We start from the raw sequence: 16,252 nt of genomic DNA, 5'->3' as shown, positions 1-16,252 counted from the left end.
TCATAAGTATCTAGGAATTTCAAATAAAATCTATACAAGTGAGTGGATCTATAAAGAAATCCAGAGTTTTGCTGTTGGTGATGCAGATTAGCTGTGGAGCTGAGTGTGGTGTAATCCAATGAGGGGCGCCATTCTCTTCGGGGCAGGACTGAGCAGGACTGAGCAGGACGGGCTGTGGTCCCAGTGACCTCATCTGGTGCATTCAGTGTCTTCAGAGGAACAATGGGGGCTTTTCATTCACTAACCTCTTCTCTGCTGAAATCCAGCCAACACCACAACAACAAAAGTTACAATACATCTATATTTTCTCTAAAGTTAAACTAAAGCTGGGTGTGTGGCGTGGACACAGAGAAAAGGTAGCACTAATACAAAGAGGATGTCCGATAATCGTCTGATACTCAAGCATTATTACCGTCAAGTCAAGTTTGAATGTTTTGGTTTTCCACCTATGGAGAAGAAATGTACGTCTATTTTTTCAATAATAGACTGATAACTTTTTCTCTCTGGGACAGGAGCAGTTTCCTTAACCAGTTGTTAAATGACACACCAGCAGTTTAACACAGAAGAGCAGCACTCGGAGCATGTAATTTTATTTCAGCCATACCTTCAAAACCTCCAGTAACACAGAGATATAGTCATATATATTACAATTGAAACAGTATTGATCAAATATGGACTTCTACACAGCCACAAGAGGCACTTGGAGACAGTCAGACGAAACACCAGACACACAACAGTCATATCAACCGGATACACATGTACTGCATGGTATATCATATTTAAAACACTTTTCTATTTGATAGTTTACCTTTCAGCTACCTGGTAGCCATCACCACCAGTACAGATGCATATAATGATAATAATGAATGGTGAATTGCATGCACAGATAGTCAGATACAAGGCAATAAGAAGAGCACATGTTGAAGACACTTGCAGATTATTGCAGATTAACATTAGATTATTTGGTTTTGCTATAGAATAATAAGGCATAACAGACTGATAAGTTCAAACAGGATTGTGTTTGATTGTTTAAAATGAGACATCCAAGCTGCAAGCTGCACGATTGAAAGGACGTCTGTGATAGATGTATGCATGAGTTAAAGCCACAGCAGCAGCAGCAGCGACTGGAGATTGACTTTGTCGACACAAAACAAAACAAATAACAGACTAAATGAAGTCATGTCTATGCAGACTGTGTGAGTGTAAAATCTATAAGGCTGTCATCAAAATCTCATTAGACATGGACAGTCGATCTGAAAAAACATTATGCAGTTCAAGTCTTTGTCTTCCATCCGACATTTGTTCAGCGAGTCTTTGGGAGCCATGACAACACTGTGAGACCTCCATTGGTAAGGGGGTAAGGGGGGGTAAGGGGGGGTAAGGGGGGGTAAGGGAGTAATGGGGGTAAGGGGTGGGGCTTATTTAGTGAAAAACACATGTAAATTAAATTTTGAAAAAAAAAAAAAAGAGGAAAATGACTCCATTTTGTGTGGGAACAAAAACAAACATCTACAACGCATTCTTACGTTTGAAGAACTATTATTCAGAACCATGATTGATAATTGGGCACACAACCACTGCATTTTAGATATTCCAGCAAAATATACATATTTAGATGTATATATCTCTAAGTAATTAGAGCTTATATCAGAGGGAGTGCAAGTAAGAGTAATAGAATGAAGCATATTTTGTATACTTTACAATACTTGCATTTATCAATAGCTGTAGTTTCTAGAGCCAGGATGGCACAAGCTGCAGGTTGAATTAAAATAGACAAACTGAATCACCAAAGCAAGTTCCCATGTTTGTGAACCTCTTTTGATTCTAAAATCAAAATCCACAGGAGTGTATGTTAGTGAAGTGAATTACTTGATTCAATCCTTTTGATAATTTTCAGATTGAATTAATGTAATTGACAAGTGCTTCACCCAATAACTTACTTTAGAAACAAACTGGATGTTAGATTCCTGATCTAATCCAATGAATTGAGAAAAAAAAACAATTATAGCATTCCTTTGTTTTGCTGTGATTCGATACATTGAGGATCAAGTAGCTGCAGTAGCTGATAAAAATACTAATATGGCAAATATGTAAACACAGAAAACAAGATTGGCAAATTAAAATCATGATTTATGAATTGTCAAACATGGTAAAAATGAAGAGGGTTAGGCACTAAACGGTCTCCTTATTGTTGCATCACGAGCCTTCTCGAGTTGTCCCCAGTTCCTCATCCTCATGACAATACACAATGCAGCAGAACTGATAACACGACTTGTATTATGACAATAATAAAATGTCTGTTTAATTGGTTGATCCAAAAATATGTGTTAAACACTGTTCAAGTGCAACAGTCAGCGTTGTTCTCAGTTTGTGATCTGTAATGTCTTAGTCTGATGTTAAGGACAAACAATGACTCAAACCACTGTCTCTCTGTTGGCTTTGAGATTAGGAGCAGACAACTGTCTGCGCATTCGGGGCGGGGGCTGGAAACTGATTGGATGGTTTGATTGGTCAGTGTGAGGATACTCCTGGAAACCAGTGAAGCTGCCACCAGGGTAAAAGACGCCATTGTACTGGCATGGCTGCGGGTATTGCTGAGGAGGGTACAAGGGTGCGGGCAGGTGGGGGGGCAGGTGGTTTCTCGGGGGGTAAAAGGGCTGTATGTGCCTCCGGGGATCAGGCTGCTGTAGGGACTCCATGGACCCGGAAGGCCTCCAACGATGGTTGAAGGAGTTGCTGCGCCCACGTTCATACTGCTGCTTCTGCTGGTTCCTGTAGTTGTGTCTGGGCCCCTGGATCTGATCAGAGTCACTGGTCCACCGTTGTGCTGCAGGGCTGGGCTGAGCGGGGCCCACCTGAACCACTGCGGCTTCCACTCTCTCTCTGCACTGAAACTCTGCGGCCGGGACCTCTTCCTCCTCTTCCTCCTCTACCGCCTCTTTGGGCACTTTCAGCTCGATCACCTGCTGATCCGTGATGATGATGTGGGTGCCGGGGCTCCATGAGTTTCGGTGCTTGGGGTTACTTCTGAAGGGAAAGCGCAGCTTGCGGTCTTCTGGAGGGATGAATCGGTGTGGGCCATTATTCCTGCGCAGCTGTTTAGAGATCTCCTGTTGCTGCATGTTTTTCAGCCGCTGCTGTTCCTGCCGCATCCAGCGCACGTGGCCCCGCTTTAGGGCTGGGTCCTCTCCTGAGATTGGGCCCAATTGTGGATCTCCTTCCTCCACATCACTCCACAGCTTTTCGGGCACAGGTGGCTTCCCCTCTAGGAAACTGGGAGTTCTCACAAAGCTCTGAGCAGAGGGAAGAATAAAGGGTAGAGCTGAGGGTGGAGCAGGGGGCGGAGCAGGTGGCAGAGCAGAGGGCGGAGCAGAGGGCGGAGCAGGGGGGAGAGCAAGAGATGGAGCAGGGGACAGAGCAGGGGACAGAGCAGGGGACAGAGCAGGGGACAGAGCAGGGGACAGAGCAGGGGACAGAGCAGGGGACAGAGCAGTGCACACACTCTGAGGCTTATCCTGACCATCCATCAGGGGAAGAACTTTTTCCATTTTGACCATCTTGTGCCTCAAAGCTCGGATCTCCTCATCCTTCATGTTGTTCTGTTTCTTCACCTCATGCAAAATGTCTTCCAGTTTATCGATGTGCACCTTTAGCTCATCCATCACACCAGACCCTGGTCGTGTCCCGTTGGTGATGATGTCCTCAATGCGCTCATCTCCCACACCCACAGTGTCCCAAACGTCTCGGGCCACGGCCCTCCACGAGTCTCGCTCGTTGGGATCCTTCTTGCTGTAACTAGCGCACAGCTCCTTCATTTTGACAATGGCCAGTGCTTCGATTTCCTGCCGTGTGTGGCGGAAGTCATTGAGGGCCACTTCGTAGCAGATTTCTTTAACGGCCTGGATCTTCAGGTCTGAGATGGTGACCCACTTGGAGTCCTTGGTGATGCGGCGGTGCTGGGGGATCTGGTACATCTTGACTGGCTCCCTCTTCTTGCCACTACTGGGCAGGCCACACTTTTTCACTATAGACTGGAGTTTGCTGGGAGGCAGCTTTTCCCTCAGTGATGTGATCAGTCTCCAGCTCTCTTCGCATGACCTCTTATCTGAGTCATCGCCACTATCAGAGTCGCCATCCTTAAGAAAACAAACCAAATGGACCCCAAAAAGGAGAAATTACAATGAGAAATCAAAAGGAAGATGAAAAGATGGTTTGTTTTTAAAAGAATGATTCAAAGTATGAATATGCAACATGGGAACATGGGGGTGAACTTTCATGTGATCAAATAACTTCAATTTTGATCAAGCGTTTGAGAGCATTAACACATATTAAAGATGTATTATTTCTCTGCATACATCAATGATGAATAAGATGTATGCCAACATGCAAAACACCAAAAATAGTTTTGAATTAAAATCCAACCAAAAGCGGCTTTCATTGACTTTCTTGTTCAGGCTTTGTGACAATGATTTACTGGTGAAGGTTATGAATTGAATGATGAAAAATGTTTGACATGATTGTTCCCAATATTGCATACTGATAGTAAAAGTAAAGATAAAGCATGTCTATAATATTAGATAAAGAAAAATCAATGAAGCAAAAGCACTTCTTGGAGCCTTGTTTTCGTCTTCATCTTCTGATCCCCAAAATTGTGGCATGCAATGTAGTTGGATTTAGAAGCTTTCCCCTTTAGTCCAGAAGGTCTGAGTGTTAGCTTTGTGTTAGCAGAGTTGTGCAGCTGATCAGAAAGCCAGTAGAAAGACAAGAGGCAGATGTGAGAGATGTTAATCCACTACAAGAAAATGTTAGTTGGAAAAATGCAGTTTCTCATTTCTATTGACAAAAGTCCATTACAGATCACAACTGGTTGGTTGAAGACCTTCCATTTTTGAGGATATTGCCGTGATAGTAGAGATATTTTGTGAGATGGGATTCCTGTGTCCATAGCATGGCACATGAAACCAAGATTATTTAAAAACTTTGACAAATGCAATCTCTGTTGCTGTGCTAAACAAAAGCAAAAGTGTAGGCAAAGAAGTCAATGAGAAACCACATTGTCTGTAAAAACTACAGAAGAATTTAGTTAACACAATGCATTGAACTTGTCAGCAACTGCATTGAAGAAATTAAACTCAAGACAAAACAGAGCAAGAAAACCAGAGCAGAAAATCTAATTCAAGCAAACCAACAGCCGCTTCAATGTTGACTTCACTTCAGTCCAGAACTAGCACTCAAGGAGTTAAGAAACCATGCTATTATTAACAAGAACCATGCAAAGCAGCGTTGCCTGAAAACCATTCATTTTTATAACTAGATAATGAGACAAATATGTTGTCTCTTTGTATTTAGCATTAGCTAAAAGAGTGTTGTTTTGCAGGATTCCTAAAATTCTATGGGAAAGTCAAGAAAAAAGGGAGAAAATAGAAAGGTTCACAGTCTATTTCTGACTCAATCAAATCACTACAGAAAAATGAAAGGAGACGAGGGAAAGCGCTTCAGTCTAAAAACCAGAAAATCTTCCATGCAAGAAGAACAGACATGCGCTTCACACACATCTCAGAGTCAGAGCTCAGAGTGAGAATTAGTACTAGACAGGATTAAACAGACTCGGGGGAACTACAGGAGGATCCAAAAGCCCAAAATTACTGTATTCAAGGCGGTCGAAACCATGCTTTAGCTTTTCATCATTGCAGAATCCAGAATCAATTCAAATTTAATAATCTAGCTTTGCAATATCACTTTTTTTTTTTTTTTACATCTATCCTATACAAACTAGAGCCAGTTTCACAAGAGATGTGAGAAAAAACAATTGAACATTTTTAACTGAAAGCAGTGTTCATTTAAGTATACCATAATTTACTGATACATTTCACTAAGCACACTCTACATAAGTAAAAGATTTGGTTCATGTGTCATATACAGAATATTCAATTTCAAATGATCCTTCTTTGTGAATCTGGCTCTACAGTAAATTTGAAGTCTTTAAATTTCATCTCTACTCACCAGTCTCTGTTGTTCCAGGAGTTGATCCGCTTCCTCCTTCTCTTTTTTGTATAATATTTCCATTTCAGTCAGCCTAAACGACACAAAAACCATCTCATCTCTCAAACTCTCGTCATACTTCTGACAACAAGCTTACTGGTAATACGGACACGTACCGTTTCTCCATTTCCTGCTTCATGTCGATGCCCTGTTTCTCCAAGAGCTCCCTCTGGGCAAAGGTCCAGTCCACCGGCTCCACGGGGGTCTCGGCGGTGGGCGTCTTCTCCCTCTCGGCACGCGCCTGCTCTGGGTGGTTGAACCGGAAAACATGGTTCTTGCCCATGATTATGCGGTTGCCTGGATAAAGACACAACAACACAGCAGCAGGAAGGTCAGCTTCAATAGTCCAGTGCATCAGCAATACTAGGAACACATCAGAAATTTGTCTCATGGATTTTTACATCACGTAAATGTTGTACCTGAGCGGAGCTGGATGGCACCCTCAACTCGCTTTCCATTGACATATGTTTCTGATCCCTCACAAGGCACCAACAAGACCACCACTACAGCAGGGGGGGGGGGGGAACATTGTTAGAACACCAGAAATGCATGTGGACAGTGTATATTTTTGCAATCCAGATGCATTTCTTACCATGTCCATTGGCATTTCTCTCACTGCGGAAAATGCAATGCTCTTCTTTGATATGAGCTCCACTCAAAACGATGTCCTGTCGTCTTTCAGCATCTGCTTGGCCCACTCTGGGGGAAAAGAAAATCATGCTGAATTGTTTGGCAGTTCCACAAATATAACCTGCTATATTCATCCTCTAGTTGTGGTATTACTCTTAGTTTGACTTCAAGGGACTTTTCTTTCAAAAAAACTGATTAAAAATGAATGAATGTAAATCCAAAAACCTTGGATTTTCTTTGTAAAGATTTCTCAATACCAGCCAAATCATTTAAATGCATATTTTCACAGCAACACAGATTAAATTGATTGCTGCATTTATAGAATACGCTTTGGTTCAGTGATTGTTTGTGATGTTGTGTATAAGTGTTGTTTGTTCCTCTTTTATGTGTAGAACTTGACAACAACAAACTCTTGACTTGTGATTCATGGCTATAGTGAAAACCCAAAACAATCAACATTCCCCGTCTTTATTTCACAGTATGTATTGAAGTGTGTGTTACCTCGTGACGCCGTCTTTGATGTAGTAGAGCAGACACTCTGACATGAGCGGGTCCTCGTTCAGGTTAACCAGGTGTGGAGTCTAGACACAGGACACGGGACGCAAAACTGTTACCACAAGCACGTTTGATTTTATTCAATGCTACATATTTATGAACAAGTGATCCTACAAACGATGTCACTCCAGTTGGATACAGTTCACATGAGTCTTCAACAATTAAAGCCCAAAACACCAACCTTTATGGGGGAAAAGAACCCGTGATCTATATAGAGTTCAAGAGACTTCTCAACAAAACGCTAACCCGTGGAAGCGCAATGATGGAAAGAAAAGAAAATGAAAAACAGATAAAAGGTGAATAGAATAACACAAAGCAAATGCAGTTGAAGGGAAGGGAAGGGACGAGGAAAGCTAAGAACGTGTTATATTTCAGACAAAAAGCGTTGATTTAAGGGCTGCTAGTGCCAACTGTGGAACATCACAAGAAAGTTACATCTTCTGAAGAACTAGTCACTACAAGGGAGAGAAAATAAGCAAGCTACAGACATGTATTCTGTCATTTGTAGTTCTGCTTCAGGGTTGCACAACACTAACGAGCCTAATTTGATCTACTCAGTGGAGGTTTGTCCACAGCAAACTCAATTTAACAAACCTTTTGGGACGGCAAATATAAAGGACCCTCAAATTCCTGACTAAGCTGAAAGACCAAAGCAAATAAAAAGAGAGGAAAAGAGATGATAAAAAGTGAGAAAATACAAGGACAATGAAGGGAAGTTCCCGTGAGAAAGAGATTACACAGACATGGCTGAGAAAGTGGTGACGGAAAAGTGAGTATCAGCACAAATGGAGCGGTTTACAGAGTTTAGGTTATTATTTGAGACATACCTTTTTAGGAGAGAAGACGCCCAATGTGCCGCCATCTTCCCGGATGGCAACGCCCATTTCTGCGAGTAAGGCCTCTCTGTAAGGGAAAAATACTTTGCGTGAGCTTGATTGCGTACAACCGTCTCAGGGAACTTGTTATACTCTCAATGAAATGCAATGTTTAATGAAATACAGTGAATCCAGGTTGGCCAGGTCTTTCATTTTCAGTGGATGTCATTCTTATTAAATCATTGCCATTTAAAATATGATGCAAATTTCATCAGACATTTTCCATCTTTGATTCAGTTGTATTTCTAATTGAATCTAAACGCACTATGGTGATTTTACCCACTGCAAAAAATAAAGTGTTTATAAAAAGCACAACAGTAGCTAAAAGATTTGAAAACTCCAAATTAAATGATATCCGACATTAGTCATTTTGCTTTGATGCGTCATTGCCTGAGGATAAATATTAAATTGGCAACAGATTAAAGCTATTTCCATCTAATCTGGAGGCAGCTCGTGTGCAGCGGAAAAAAACATTGATAAAGTGGGTAAAAGTCAATGATATTCATATGTTTTATTTGTATGTCTATCTGAAAATAAGTATGAAAATAAAAATGGTAAGAACGTGCAAAGTATAAATAAATGTCATGTAATCTGGACTAAATAAGGTTAAGATAAAATTACTACACTTAAAGAAGTTCACTGACATTTTGAACCCTGTAATGTTAATGTGTCAATAAAGACCATTTTTTACTGGCTATAGTTTGACAGCAACATGTTTGACGTGTGTCTGGGGGGAGTGAAGGGCGTGACAATAGAGAATAACAAGTAAATAGGCAGAACAGGAGCAGACGGGATGGATGGAAATGGCAGAAACTAGAGCTGTGTAGAAGCTGCGATGGTGGAGGTGCACGAGAGACAGGATCCAGATGAGTGATGAGAGAGAGAGAGAGAGAGAGAGGCACAACTCCACCCTGGAAACACAAGGATAGAGACATCTACTGCTGCTGCTGCGGCTGCTGCTGGCACTGACCTCTCCATGCGGATTGCCTCGGTTTTACGCAGTTTCTCCTCCCAGGTCTCATTAAGCTCCGCAATGATCTTTTCCGATTCCTGAGTAAAAAGGGTAAAACAACTCGTTACATATTGCAGGTTTTCGACAGACAAGTTTTAAATGTCTATTGTTAAAAGGTCAGATTTTGTGCTGTACTTTCATAACAAAAGCAAAATTATGGTTATAAGTTATCTATTCTAAAAGAAAATCCAGTAATACCATTCATAAATACACAAACTACGTCACAAAGGATTGTTTTGTTTTGCAGTTTCTTCTATATCAAACCATGATGCAATTACTCTTACTGTCTAATATAGCAGAAACAAAACTTTTCAACTAAAGACAACAAGATGAACATTCTTGATCTGTTAGAAAGGATTTGCTACAGAAAACATTGGGGTTTTACAACACCACATCCTTAAAATGTACCCCATATATAATGTATGATAAATGGCTCATTGTCAAAGCTAAAAGGCCACAATGTCTAGTTCTATTTTGGTCTAATTTCCCTGCGTGCGTTGGCGTTTGACGTCACTCCACGACAGACAGTGCTCTCTGGGGTTGTCATGGAAACTGCAGGCTCCGACTGAGGGATGCTGCGGCGCAATGTGCTTCCCAGTCTTTGAACTTCATCAACTAACGTGAGCGTTGTAAAAAAAATAAAAAATAAGGGAGGACGGGGTAAATGTTGAGGCTAAAGTGCACCAGATTCTACATGTGTGGGTTTAACTTACTGCATAGAACAGACAGATAGCTGATCTCCTGTTTTGGTTCTTAATAGGTTTAAAAATGTTGCTGCTCCCTCTGTTAAATGAAACCAAATTCCTATTTTTTGGGTCAGTAAGACATGGAATGGGGTGGGCGCGAGGTAGCTGCATTTTACAAAAGGAATTGAACAATAATCTTCGAAACAAAACAGAAAAATACTTTTATTGTATTTATTTTCTTGATTAAGTGTTCCCATCTCTGTACACTAAACCACAAGTTCTCAAAATGTGGTACGCCTTCTAGAGTTTGAATGTTTGTTTTATAGAGTTAAATCTATTGATGTTTATGTCCTCCTTTGGGTTAATCCTTATTTATAGTTACTTTATACGGTACTTTTCTATTTGATTTTGTTTTTATATCTTATTTTATTACTTTTATCCTATTTTTGTCTTTTACCTTTCTGTGAAGCACTTTGGAACCCTCTGGTTGTATAAATCGTGCTATATAAATAAAGTGGATTGGATTGGATACTTAATTTCCCTAATTTATGGCAGTTATAGTCCAAGTTTGAATCTGGTGGAGCAAAGAAAGGTCGTACTTGGTGTTAAAATTTGAGAACCCCTGAACCAAACCTAACCACAAGAGTAACATGTTATTTTAGGTGAATTTGACCCTGAAGACAGTGGAAAGTAACTTCTGTAGCCTGCGTGTGTGCACTTCACCTTGAGCCTCTCGATTGCCTCCTCCCCTCCGGGCGTGGACATGATGCGCTCCTGGATGCTGGAGACTGACTGCAGGCCCTGGGTGCAGAGCGAGCCCAGGGACGGAGAGGCCGTCAGAGAACCAATGGGCGCTGTGGAGAAATGGCCAGGCCGTTGATTCTCTGAGGCTAGCAAGTATCTATTCTTATTGTTCTGAATGTCTTTGAGGTCTGAGGCCACCGTGAGAAACAGAGAACGGGAGAAAAGGAGAGAGTACGGATAGGCCCGGGGATAAGGAAAGGAAGGATATACCACACAAAATGAAAAACAAATGGTGAAAAGGAGTGGAGGAGAGAAGGGAGGAAAGAAGGGAGAGAAGACAAGGAAGACAAGGAAGGGAAGACCAATGTAAGACACACGTTGTACAATAGGACAACAGCAGTAAAGTGGCCAGCTATAGAGCAGTTTTCACCCAAGAGTGTAAGTGCCACGCTGATTGATCCTCAAATGTGATGTTGTTGTTTCTTGTAATAAATAGATAGATTCTTGAATTTGAACATGACGATAAGCCCATAAACTGCAAAAAAAAATATGAATTGAGTTACTTGAATTCAAAACATTAATCTTAATTTCAGTCGTTTTCACTAGTTGAGATTTATGTGTTTGATGGATTCTTTTACAAGTTTCAAGATGCTTCCAACTTGTGTCAATATATTTCTTTCCATTTAAGGCAAATTAGTTGCCAATGGCGTAAATATCTTAATAATATAAAAAATACAATGTTTTTATGTGTCATGTGTGAAAGTGAAGCCAGAATTGTGAAATTGCTTCTTATTTCAAGACCAATTATTTCACCTGGTCAAAAATACGCAAATTAAGATCAATACTCTGGATTGACGCCATTAGAACCAAGGCTAGACAATGTTGCAGTGGGCTGAACACAAAATTAAACCTTGTGTTTTAACTTGGCTCAAACGTGCACCAGTAATTACAGAGACATTCTAATTAACCCTGATAACTTAATTTGCAGCGTGTCCATCCCAAACGGGTCCACTCTATGTCATCGCGTTATCTTTTGCATAACGCTGAAGAGGGTGAAAACTGCAATCAGCGATCACATACGGGATGAAAGGATCTTGGAAGTCCTACAATACTAGTCAAGTGGGGTGACAGATAGTTGCCTCATGCAGCCAAAACTCAGCCCACAGTCAAGCACTTTGAGTCACCCCCGCACACAAACACGGTGTAACGGAGCCACTGCAGCCGCCCTAAAGGTCGACCAGCTCATGCTAACATAAAGCACTCAAGGACGGCTGGAAACTGAGACTTCGCCCTCGTCCAAGCCACAATTACAGCAATAGCCATTAAAGTGTAGGTTCACCGATTGCTAGTCAGATTACATTCCTATAAAATCGCGCAGATGAACTCGATAGGCAATTATCACCATGACATTTGCGTCGGGGATTTGATCTATCCATCAAAAACATTACAGGTACTAAAACTAAACCTAGGCAGGGGTGTAAATGTTGGGAAACACTACGGATTTAATAGGAATCTAACAGTTTAAAAAGCAGAAATTGTAAGTCATCTGTACTACCGTTAGCTAGCTACCATTCAAACCCATGCACCTTTTCTTCTGTAGCTTTGAGCCGCAGCTTCAGGACATTATTTGTCAAACAAAAACAGAAAAAGCACACAGACAACAATTGTGTGAGTCGCACAAATGAATGAGCGTGGAGAGTTGGGGGTTGGGGAGACTGGAGTTATTCCAAAAATGCATTTCTTTGTAAAATGAAGGGTAATTAAATTAATGTGCGTTAAACTGCCTCAGCACACACATTGTGCAACATAAAGCAGCTGCATGCTTTTCTTAGGAAGATCTCAAGCCGCTCGCATTTCTTACATTATTCACTTAAGAGGCATGCAAGTTTGTGGCAGGCTTATGCTCGCAGTAAAAGCAGTGTTAGGCCAAAACGGCGAAACATTACTCGTCTAACCCACAAATACACACATTTGATTCCACTTCCAGGGTAATCATCCCCCATAGGATCGACTGAGGGAGAAGATGAGACGTGTCAGCACCAGCACAATGAGAGGAAACAGTTACACAGGGTGATGATGAGATGTTAACTGATGTTAAATGTGTGATGAAGGATTAGTCCTGCATTTGATAAACACACATGAGATACTGCAGACAATTCACACTCCCAGTTTGGAGCGGCTACGACCGTTTATAATCTAACAACCAACAACAGCTCTAAAAACCTGCAGCTGTCGTGATTTTACAATTTATGGAGGTAGTTAATTTAATTACTAACCTGGACAAAATGTGGGCTTTTTATAAAATCAACAAATATTAAACTACATTAATAATATTTTAATTTTATCAAACAAACGTTAACTGCCCTGTTATAAGCTTCATATTTCTGTGCTATTGCTACTAAACGTCTCCAAACTGGATAAAGTGAACTATCTGTTTGCAATCTTAATTTTAATATAAAACCATCATTATTCTCATATTTGTGGTTATATCTATAAAGTGATTCCCATATAAATAGTAATGGCATTTTATACAAATAAATGTTGGATTATAAATGTAACCTATTGCCTCTATTCAATGTTTAAACAGTTCCTATTTGAACAGTGGTTTCTTTTTACACTTTAAGATAATACAACAAGCCAAAATATAACTTGTCTTACTAGTTGTATGTTTAGTTTGTTTTAGACTATGGGGGGGCCACCATAGTCTCCTTTATTAAACGGGAAACACTGATATATCTTTAGTGAATTCAATAGTTTGTAGGTGCTGTCATGTTTTATAATATACAAAGAACACATTCATGCACTGAAATGGAAAGTATGACGCAAAAGGACAGTGGTGTAGAAAGAGAAATGCCCATTATATGTAGACATGGAGAAAAGTGCAGTAATGGACGCCATGTGCTGCCTTGTGCCTGCATGGATGACCTTCTGTTTGTCTTTGTACAGAACTCACTGTCCAGGATGTCTCCCAGGCCCTGAGCGCGCAGCAGCTCCTTGAGACGGGCCACTTCATCTTTGAGGTCACGCACCAGCTTGTTGTTGGGATCTTCGTTGATGACAGCGTTACATTTAATATTCTTGGCCCTGTCGGCATAGCTGGAAACAAAAAATGGGAAATAATAATGATTAGAGGAGATTGAAGGGTAGAATCAGTCATTATTGGTCAAAATACTGGTCAAAACACTGTTTAATATGTATAAAGGCTGTGTAAAAAAAAAATAAAAATGACAAGTAATTAATAAAACTACAATAGAAACTAGATAGAACTGAAACATCTAAATGGGATTTTCCCCTGGTAGTAAAGGAGTAAAGTTTTATTTGGACATAATTATATTAGATGAACCAGATGCATTGTTTCAAGTGTTATAGCTCTTTAAAAAGGCTTTTAGAACAGAGCTAGAATGAGACCATGTGGTACTGTTAAAGATGCTTCTAATGTATGTAAAAAGATACATTCTAAAGTTGTCTTTTTAGTCATCATTCTCACTGGAAAAATGTACAATCTTAAGTAAGACGATGAGTTAAAAAGTTATTGAAAGTAGTATTTATCTTAAGTTGAGTATATTTCAAGTCTTTTTATTCTTATTTCAGGTTCAGTAGCGTTTTTATTCTCTCATTTCAAGTTAGAAAGTGCTTTGCTTTTCTCATTTTAAGTAAAACTATTTCCATTTTATGCTTGTTCAACCGGCAATCTTACTTTAAAGACAGTCAAAATATACTCAAAGCAAGATAAACAGAACTTATTTCAAGCATTATTAACTTAACATAATGTTTCCAATACTGGTTTCAAAATAGGAACCACTGTAGTATCAAGAAAACACTAATTTGACTATATATCAGTTCTTAGAGGTTCTGGGCTTGGACTTTAAAGATATTTCCTGCAGACTTGTTTGGAGGTTCAGCCAAAGTTTATTGTCAACTTTTGAAAACTTACCGGAGAGTACTGAGGGTCTCATCGTAGTTAATATCAGCAGGACTCAGAGCAGCAACCATGGCCGTCCTGGAGTTTCCACCTGGAGTCAATAGCAGGGTCAGACAGGGGCCACGCTGAGGTAATGCTAGCACAGGTTTGTTCTGTTTGAAGTGAGGCTGATGTAATGCATGAGCCGGCAGTGTTTTGACTACCACATGTGGCACCAAATATGGGAAATTTACTGTAAACATTCGTGACCAGGAGAAACGGAGTGCTTTTTCTAGTTAAGTTGAAATGCAGCACGCCGACAGGTTCTTCTTAAAATGGCAGACGGTAACACACCCTCGCTCCTCTCCCATTTTTTATTCTGACAGGATGCAGGTGGCCAATTGTGTCTAGCTGTCTACAGTATGGATTCCAGGGCATGGATTATATAGAAATTCCCAGTTCTTCACAGGCAATTAACCCGGTGATGACAAAGCATTGTCTTCTTACCCAGGTTCTCCCTTAGAAGCCATGTCAATACAGAGTCTCGGTACGGTATGAAGTCAGTCTTCTTCTTTTTCTTACTCTGGAAACAAAAGTGTTGATGTTTTTAAAGAGACACACAACTTACAAAAAGGTTGAAGAAACATCCAGCAAGCGTGAAATACGAGTCAAATCCAGATATCACACCCTGTTGCTACCGTGCAAATGCTTCACTGCGCAAAACGCTTTTCACGAAAATGAACTGGGACAGAGCAGAGCTACGGGCCGTCATATCAGGCTGATGGAAAGGATTAGAGGTGAGCGGCTGGACTGTCGGAGGGTTTACCTTGCTTGTGCAGTTATCCTGAGATAGCAGGCGGTAAAGGACAAGAGAAACAGAAGGGCAAATATTACAGCATGCCTCAATCCCAAAGTTATCTCCTCCCAAAGACGGAGGCAGAGTGGTTCAGGATAAGAAGAAGACCAAATGGAAAAAACACTCACCACTTCAGCGAGAGCAGATATGACTTTTCCCAACGTGGTCAGAGACTTATTGATGTTTGCGCCTTCCTGCAATAAACACATAAAAAATATATCAGACAGAATATTAGTTGGTGTAATCCCTACAACAGACATTGCTACATGTAATGCACGTTGCGGTAATGAGTCTTACCTTTAGCCTGGTTCCTGTAGCGCCAGTGGAGTCCGCGCGTTCACTTCCTGCCAAATCTACTAGACTGATTTTGCTGACCTAGAACCAAACATTTGTAGCGTTAGCGTCATGTTTAATTGTGAATTTTAATTTTAAATAGGAACTCTTTAAACTCATTGTTAACCCAAGACCAATAAATCGGATGTTGTTCACTACAATAGGCCGTGTGTTTTCAGAAGAGTGCGTTCTTTGTTTTTATGTAAGTCACAGGAAACGCTCAACTCTGCATCGAATTGACTTTTGTGCAACAATTTAAATCACCAGTAACGTCACCAGAGGATGCATCAAGGTCAAAACTAGATAAATCACAGGTTTAGTGTTCTAAATTACATTAGCCAGCGGGACATCAAACGCTCTAGAGAGAAAGGCCTCATTGAGATTGGAAAGTCAAAGTGTGCCCTCTGACCTTTTCTGTGGAGAGGTCTGTCTCGCAGTCGTGTTTCTTCTGTGTGAAGACAATGGTGAACACGGCGTGTGACCTGCTGCTGGTTTCATTCATGTTGGTGGCAGCCACAGTCCTGGAAGTCAACAGATACACAACATGGTCAGAAGATGATGACTTGGTGCATATATCACTGGTTATTTTGGAATGTTGTGATCAATGTCACAGTAACA

The 16,252-nt window shown here is 40.7% G+C and overlaps 1 protein-coding gene across 3 annotated transcripts in view; it reads right to left on the bottom strand.

Annotated features, from left to right (window-relative positions):
- The window catches only part of kif1b (kinesin family member 1B), a 63,274-nt gene that overhangs the window by 22,552 nt on the left and 24,470 nt on the right, over positions 1 to 16,252 (bottom strand). The window contains exons 6-20 of one of the 3 annotated variants that reach the window (XM_072450163.1): positions 16,044 to 16,155; positions 15,599 to 15,676; positions 15,430 to 15,495; positions 14,953 to 15,028; positions 14,479 to 14,557; positions 13,498 to 13,640; positions 12,514 to 12,555; positions 10,524 to 10,732; positions 9,073 to 9,152; positions 8,055 to 8,130; positions 7,174 to 7,253; positions 6,635 to 6,741; positions 6,462 to 6,545; positions 6,159 to 6,339; positions 6,004 to 6,076 (exon numbers count right to left, since the gene is read on the bottom strand). In XM_072450163.1, coding sequence (XP_072306264.1) covers positions 6,004 to 6,076; positions 6,159 to 6,339; positions 6,462 to 6,545; positions 6,635 to 6,741; positions 7,174 to 7,253; positions 8,055 to 8,130; positions 9,073 to 9,152; positions 10,524 to 10,732; positions 12,514 to 12,555; positions 13,498 to 13,640; positions 14,479 to 14,557; positions 14,953 to 15,028; positions 15,430 to 15,495; positions 15,599 to 15,676; positions 16,044 to 16,155 — 1,486 coding nt within the window. Of the gene's footprint in view, positions 1 to 570; positions 4,137 to 6,003; positions 6,077 to 6,158; positions 6,340 to 6,461; positions 6,546 to 6,634; positions 6,742 to 7,173; positions 7,254 to 8,054; positions 8,131 to 9,072; positions 9,153 to 10,523; positions 10,733 to 12,513; positions 12,556 to 13,497; positions 13,641 to 14,478; positions 14,558 to 14,952; positions 15,029 to 15,429; positions 15,496 to 15,598; positions 15,677 to 16,043; positions 16,156 to 16,252 lie in introns of those variants that run through there. The other 2 variants (XM_072450165.1, XM_072450164.1) reach the window with 2 other exon arrangements.

Source organism: Eucyclogobius newberryi, unplaced genomic scaffold, assembly GCF_026437365.1.
Source record: "Eucyclogobius newberryi isolate DKJ021-1_F unplaced genomic scaffold, fEucNew1.0.hap1 SCAF_17, whole genome shotgun sequence".
In the NCBI taxonomy this organism is placed as follows: Eukaryota; Metazoa; Chordata; class Actinopteri; order Gobiiformes; family Gobiidae; genus Eucyclogobius; species Eucyclogobius newberryi.
Note: the sequence above shows the minus strand (reverse complement) of the source record. Positions and strands in the feature narration are given on the sequence as shown.